Raw genomic sequence first — 7,724 nt, forward strand, 5'->3', positions numbered from 1 at the left:
TGGAGCCTACACACACTGTGGGGCTGAGCATTCTGAACTGCTTTTGGTGCAAAGTACTACCCAGTTCATGAATCTTTTCTCTGCTCGAAACCAGAACATAGTTTTTAAACTCTGTTAAAGTTGTCTAAGGTTTTTTTTGTTAACACCTTCAAGCACTGAAGAACAAGGAGTTCATAGAACAAAGGAGAAAAGTCTCTTACCCTTCCAATGACAAAATGAAAAGCTGCCAGCAAAGTTTCAAAGGCTACTCTAAAACCCAAGTCCTTCCTTACAATTTTACGTAGGAGCACATAAACCACTTCTTACTGCAGAAAGTGAACCAGCACTTTAAAGAACAGTGATTCTTTACATGGCGCTCAAGGGCACAGCAGCCACTATTCCAAAGATCGCACTCGCTTCTGGACTTCAGAATTTCCCACCCTCCTTGCGGCCTGTTGAACTGTTTTTATCACAGTTCCTCTTCTTGCACTGGTCACAGTGTGGAACTGAGGCATGCTGGGTAAATGTCAAATGAAATGAAGGCACACAATCTCTATTCTCAACTAGACAGCAAATTGAGGTGCACAGCTCCTCTTAAAAAAAAAAAATTCCTTTGTGGTTGTTGATTTAGTGGTCCCTGACAGACAACAGGCTCCTCTTTGCCTGTACTAACAATAAATGTCAGTCAGACAGAGCCAGTCCTTACACTGGGCTGATCGCCAAGCACTGGAGAACCGTGGAGTGTGCACTGACGAGAACTCCGGAAACTCAGTCCAACTCGCCTATCACTGGGGAAAAATTGGGCCCGGAAAGGCTGAGTGATGTACCCAAGGCCACCCCGCTGGCTGGTCTGCTATTCCTGTCCTTAGGATCACATAATACAATTTTTTTCCATCTGTTTACCTAGATTCACATAAGGGAAATCCTCTCCCAGAGCCATTTCTTGTCTACCCAGAAGGAATTTGCACCCTTTCAACATCCTGGGCCAAGTGGTGGAGTTTCAGTTCACGTGAATCCATGTAAAGTACTATGACATCGAAGACAGCCTCAAAGCCTGGTGGGAGGAGGAACCTACAGCGTTGTCTCCATTGACATCTGTATGTTATCTCATTGTCAGTCATGATTCCAGCTATTTTCCTAAGTTCCAAATTTTCTATCACTATCATCTGGGGTTTTGACAACAGCACCTAGAAACAGAGCCTAGAACTCTGGCCTGTTCCTCTTACAAATTAATTAATAAACTGCAGTTCTGAGGTCAACACCTAGCTCCAGTTGACTGTCGTCCCAGGGACACAGGCTCCTTCCTTCCCCTGACTTATGTAAACATGGGCATTGGCACAGTTAGTACAAGAGCAGCAGCTTGTCTCCAGATTAGAGGGAAAAAAACCCAGCCTTCACTTTTTCTGTTTGGTGGGTCAGTATGTTATTCTGTAGTCGAAAAAGGCTGGCAGGCCAGGCCTGGGCTCAGGGAAAAGCAGGGAGGTCTTCAGAAAGCTCCTTGCTAGGATTGCCAGGTTCATCCTAGCACTTCGTACTCCCATGGCTGGGAAAGGCATCTCCGAATTGGGAAACCACCTCCCTTTAAAAATAATGGCCCTGGGGCCAGAAAGGCAGAGATTGCACAAGGCCACAAGTCACTCAGGTGGAGCTGGGGCTGTACAATGCAGGACTGGGAACAAAGGCTTGCTGTGTTACCACTCAGAAGCTGCCCAAGTGAGAAAGGCATGACGTCACCAGGAGGGAACAGTCTAGACTGGGAGAGACCTTGAGGCTCTAGGAGCATTTCTGACACCCGCACTGGTTCCTCAGCTGCCGGGACCCGCAGCGGAGGACTGAGCCCACTGAGCATCTCACTGTACAGGTAAGAGAAGGGAAAGCTGGATCCACATTCCAGCCTGGAATGCGCTAGACACTATCCTCCCCACCCTCTGTCTCACCCACCTCCCTGCTCCGGCTTCACGGCCACCTCACCAGGAGAGCTTCTGCATGGTTCTCGGCCTTGCCCAGGCCCTGCTCTTCAGAGGGAAAGGAGGGCAGAAGAGAAATGCTGCCATGTGGCTCTTGCCCCAGGCCCAGTCTGGCAATGAAGCAGCAGCAGTACAACTGTGGTCTTGACAGGCAGGTGGCGAGCAGGAGAGCTCCAGCCTAGGAGAGAAGCTCCAAGAGCAGTTTCCAGATGTGAACGGTGCCAGGCTCTTCGAAGCTGGGTCCTGCAGGGGCAATGCTGGCTGCCAAGAGGAAAACCTCCCGCTGGTGATCGAGAGCCTGTAGGCCCAGCTCCCGCTGCAGCTCCACCATACTCATGGCCTCGCTCAGGTCCTGGGTGAGACAGAGAAGTCAGAACACAGCTGGCAGCATTTCGTAACACACTCACACCCTTGTCATTCATGAAATACACTGTTCTTAGGCTATCCCTGGGAATATCAGGCCCCAAGTTCCCAGAAGTAGCCTCTGGACCCCTTGATCTACCTCAATACTCTCTCCCTCACCCTGGGCTCACCTTTGTACCAACCTCTTTTCATTGCATCATTAGCCACTGTGGTAAGAAACAGAGCACTTCCTTTTTTTGTTTTGAGACGGAGTTTTGCTCTGTCACCCAGGCTGGACTGCAGTGGCGCGATCTTGGCTCACTGCAACTTCTACCTCCTGTGGTGGAATCCTGAAGCGATTCTCCTGCTTCAGCCTCCCCAGTAGCTGGGACTACAGGCGTGAGCCACCATGCCTGGCTAATTTTTGTATTTTTAGTAGAGACAGGGTTTCGCCATGTTGGCCAGGCTGGTCTCGAACTCCTGACCTTAGGTGATCCACCCGCCTCAGCCTCCCAAAGTGCTGGGATTACAGGCGTGAGCCACCACGCCCAGCCAGAAACAGAGCACTTTCTATGTGTCAAGCGTTGTAGACAGGCCCTTATATACCTAGCTTAATTTTCACAGTCCACACTTAATTGATGAGAAAATTAGCTCAGGGAGCTGAAATCATTGAGCTAAGGTAACAGTGATAAGTGGCAGAGCCAGGTTCCAACTCAGGTTGGTTTGACAACCAAGTTTCCTAAAGTCAGTCATGGAGAGATGATACAGTAGGGTCACTCCCGGACAAGACCTCTAGAAACTAGCTGGAGGAAAACAAGAGACCACTGCACAGCATGGCTGGCGACGGACACTGTAATTCCAACCTGGCCCAAGACTGACATGATTCTTCCTGGAGCAATTCAGAGACTGCTGGGACCTCAGATGTTGTCTCCTACAGGTTCAAAACTGCTATAAATTAGTTTATAAATAGAATATGATGTGATTCCTGGTCCAAACTGGGGCAGTGTAAGGCTCAGAGCAGGCACTATTAATAGTCATATATGGGGACTGTCTTGGACAGAAAAGGACATACAGTCACCCTATTTAGAAATAATTGTCAAATGTTTCCTAATAGGTTGGGGAATCTGAGGTCAAAGACATACAGCCTCTCTCCACATCAAGTTGGAAATGGGTCCCACAGCTCTCAGAGGCACCTGAGTTTAGGCCACAGGAAATATGATCAGACTCTGTACTCTGGCAGTTTCACCTGATATTGTGACCCAAGGTCTGTGATACTGAGGGTTCCTGGGCCCAAGGCGACTCTCTGGCACCCATGAGAGGTGCAGCATACTGGTTTAGAGGAAGAACTTTGAAGAATATCTGAGTTCAGGTTGGCTTTGCCACATACCAGCTGCAACTCCAGGTATTTAGTGCTAGCAGCAGGGCCCATCACGGGGTTTTTGGAGGGCTGAAGTGAGGTCATGATTGTCAGGTGCTTACCACATGTATGGCACACTGTAAGCACACAATAAATGTTAGCTATTATTATTTAACCTCTTCTACCTGTCATCAGTTATCAGCTTCAGCTCTCTGATCTAAAGCCAGAATTTGCAAGGGAATAGCAGAGTGGAAAAGGTACAGCTTTAGAGTTAGACGTTCTCAATTCCACTATTCTTTTTTTTTTTTGAGATAGGGTCTCGCTGTGTCACCCAGGCTGGAGTGTGATCACAGCTCACTGCAGCCTCGACCTCCCGGGTTCAAGTGATCTTTCTGCCTCAGCCTCCAAAGTAGCTGGGACTATAGGCAGGCACCACCACATCCAGTTAATTTTTTGCATTTTTTTGTAGAGACAGAGTTTCGCCATGTTGCCCAGGCTGGTCTCGAACTCCTGGAAACAAACGATCCACATTCCTCGGCCTCAAAATGTTGGGGGTAGAGGTTTCAGCCACCATGCCTGGACCAATTCTATTACTCTCAAGATGTACAGCCTTGGAAAGATTACAAAACGTCTCTCATCTATAAAATGGAATAGCATTCTATACTTTATAGGCTGAACAGAAGCATAAGAAGAAATGTTATTCAAAACCGTACCTGGAGGCCAGACACAGTGGCTCACGCCTATAATTCCAGCACTTTGGGAAGCTGAGGTGGGTGCATCACTTGAGGTCAGGAGTTCAACACCAGCCTGGCCAACATGGCAAAACTCTGCCTCTACTAAAAATACAAAAATTGGCTGGGTGTGGTGGCACATGTCTGTAATTCCAGCTACTCAGAACGCTGAGGCACAAGAATTACTTGAACCCGGGAGGTGGAGGTTGCAGTGAGCCGAGATCACACCACTGCATTCCAGCCTGGGCAACAGAACAAGACTCTGCCTCAAAACAAAAACAAAAACAAAAACAAAAACAAAACACCATGCCTGGCATGTAGGAGGCACTTAATAATTATTTTTCTCATCTCTCCAGGGCGCGAGATGATAGGCAAAGAGGAAGGAAGACAGAGGCAGGGATCAGGACAGGGCACAGGCAGAAGAGGTAGGGGCAGCATCTCAGCCACCCTCTCTAGGCCATGTGCCCAGGCAGCGCTCCTTGCCCCTGCCCAAGCATCTCTAAGTGGACATCCCCTGGACTGCGCTGCCCTCCCACAGCCCTCACCTGCTTGTTGGCCACCACCACGACAGGCAGGTCAGGGTCCTTGTCCAGCAGCTTGTGCAGCTCCTGTCGGGCCCAGGGCAGTCGCAGTCGGTCAGCTGAGTCCACCACAAACACCAGCACATCCACCTCATTCACAAACTCCTTCCAGTAGAAGCGCAGGTTCTGGCTGCCACCAACTGAGGAGAGGCCAGGGGCCAGCTCAGAGCGTCCAGGGCCCTGGCTCACTGCCCACAGCTCCCACCCCACCCTACTCCTAGCTTGGTGAGCTTCCACCGGCCAGGGGCAAGGGAAAGATGGCAGTTTCCGCAGCTACTCAGACGGGATTCAGCTGTAGCTCTGACAGGTGGGTCTCCTGGAGCAAGTCCCTAGCTTTAAACAGCAGTCTCCTCCCTGAACTTTCCTAACAGGGTGCAGTAAAACCCACAGGTACCACGTGCAATGTACCTTTCACAGGACTGACACATCGGTGCTCAGTAAATGGGACTCTTCAGCTCTCTCCCCTGGGCTGTCTTGCTTTGCCTCTTGCTAATTCTTAGCTTTCTCCGACAGGTTTGAAACTGTCAGTGATGGCTGTGATAGGAGCCAGGAGTCCTACTGTCTAGAAAACTCAGGACCCCCTGCCCTGCCTATATACAACCATTCTCCATTCAGTTTCCCCATCCCCTTCTTTTCCCTTGGAAATGTCATACTCCATCTTACGAACACATGGTTGCCAACACAGTCCCCCAGCCTGGGTCACCTTTCTGTTCCTCTGTGCTCCTCTGCACTAGTCCCATTGGTCACCCCGCACCCTAGTGTTTCTGGCTATGCTTCTGACACTTGTGGATTCTAAGCTGTGAGAGTCAAAGACACTTACCTCTGGATCCCCACAAAGCCCTCAGCACAATGCCCGGCACATAGCAGGCACTCAACAAGTATTTACTGAGTGCTTGCTAGGTGCCAAGCACTGATCTGGGTGCTGGGGATACAGAGGTGAGCAAGGCAGGCAGGGGCCCTGCACCAAGGAGCTCCCTCCCTAACTGGGAAGCACATGGCAGTGACATCAACACATTTCAGAAAGGAAAGAAATAAAACAGAAAAAAGGGAAAGTGGCTGAGGTGGAACAGGGGTTGGCCCTGGATTGAGTGGTCTGGGTAGGTCTCATCAAGGAAGCGGCATGTGAGCTGAGTGTGGGATGGTGAGAAGGAGCCAGCCACCGGAAGAGGCAGAGGAAAGCATTCCAGACAGAGGGGAGAGCAAGCTGGAAGTGTCTGCAAAACAGAAAGAAGGCTGGGGTGCTGAGGCACTGCAAGAAGGAGAAACATGGCTGTGAGGCTAGCTGGGACGGGCCACATAGGGCCAAAGACACAGTGAGGGGGTAGGGAGACGCAAGAGTGACATGACCTGACATGGGCTTTCTGCAGCTGACACTAGGGACAGAAGGGGAAGCAGGAAGACCAAAGAGGAGGCTGTGGTGCTGAGAGGAAAGATGATACTAGTTTGGGCCAGACAGGCAATGGTGGAGGAGGGTGTGCCACTGCTCACTGCACTCCAGCCTGGGCAACAGAGACCCTGTCTCAAAAAAAAAAAAAAGACTAGAAAGGTCGGGCGCGTTGGCTCACGCCTGCAGTCCCAGCACTTTGGGAGGTCGAAGGGGGCGGATCACTTAAGGTCAGGAGTTCAAGACTAGCCTGACTAATATGGTGAAACCTCGTCTCCTCTAAAAATACAAAAATTAGCCGGGCGTGGTGGCAGGCGCCTGTAATCCCAGCTGCTCGGGAGGCTGAGGCTGGAGAATCGCTTGAATCCGGGAGGCAGAAGTTGCAGTGAGCCGAGACTGCACCATTGCCCTCCAGCCTGGGTGTCACAGTGAGACTCCATCTCAAAAAAAAAAAAAAAACAACACTTGAAAGGTGGGTGACCTTGGATTCATGATACTACTGCTGGAACTCATTTTTCTCTGGAGATAATTAGGGTAGTGACTGATTCTAGTTTTATGCAATTGTTTAGGGGATTTTTCTTAAGCAATGCCTGTCAAGTGCTTGGCATATGAACCCTTAGCTGTTAGTATCTCTGTGTTAGGCCTGTCGACTTTGGTAGGGGTGATGGGGCAGGCGATGCAACTGGAGAGGCCCCATCACGAAGGGCCCTAAATGTCAGAGCACAGAGCGTGGACTGAATCCTGTGCCCCAGAGAGGGGTGGGAAGGATTCGTACACGGGAATGTGCTGCTTAGACATGCATTTTGGAAGCCCCCTTCCCTGCGAGAATCCAGGACAGGTCCAGTAGAAGAGACGGGGAGATGGGGTAGGGTGTCCGCTCACTTTCCAGCAGGTCCACCTCAAAGTCCTTGGTGGGCAGACGCACGGAGTTGAAGCCCCAGGTGGGGATGTGGCCTTCCAGCGGTGGCTTCCCCGACAGCACGCGCAGGAACGTGCTCTTGCCCGCGCCATCCAGCCCCAACACCAGCACCTCGCGCTGTTCCAGCTCCTCCAGCGCCGGCTCCTCGTCCTCCTCGTCCTCGGGCTGGGGGGAAGCGGAGGTAAGGCTGCGGCTGGCGGCCTCCCGGTGGACCTTTCCCGAGGGAAGACCAAGGCACCAGAGGGCTCAGGCCCGCCCTCCACCCGTCCTGGGACAGGCAGGCATGGTCTGGATGAGTGGGACGAACGCTGCCTTTGGAGTCCTGAGTTCCAAACGCTTGGCGAACTCCTCACGCTCGCGCGCCCTGCTTCCTCCACCGGACTCGGAGTCCCAGCCGCAGACGGGAGGGGACGGGGTTTCTCCCGACATCTCCCGGGGCGGGGCGCACTGCGCAGGCGCCGGAG

General features: G+C 51.5%; 1 protein-coding gene across 1 annotated transcript in view; it reads right to left on the reverse strand.

The window, feature by feature from the left end:
* Positions 1 to 508: 508 nt before the first annotated feature.
* ARL10 (ADP-ribosylation factor-like 10) overlaps positions 509 to 7,724 on the reverse strand; it is a 22,115-nt gene continuing 14,899 nt past the window's right edge. The window contains exons 3-5 of the mRNA XM_011990007.1: positions 7,224 to 7,425; positions 4,922 to 5,097; positions 509 to 2,298 (exon numbers count right to left, since the gene is read on the reverse strand). Of these exons, the coding sequence (XP_011845397.1) occupies positions 2,125 to 2,298; positions 4,922 to 5,097; positions 7,224 to 7,425 (552 nt within the window). The 3' untranslated portion in view covers positions 509 to 2,124. The remainder of the gene's footprint in view (positions 2,299 to 4,921; positions 5,098 to 7,223; positions 7,426 to 7,724) is intronic.

This window comes from Mandrillus leucophaeus, unplaced genomic scaffold (assembly GCF_000951045.1).
Source record: "Mandrillus leucophaeus isolate KB7577 unplaced genomic scaffold, Mleu.le_1.0 Scaffold366, whole genome shotgun sequence".
Taxonomy (NCBI): Eukaryota; Metazoa; Chordata; class Mammalia; order Primates; family Cercopithecidae; genus Mandrillus; species Mandrillus leucophaeus.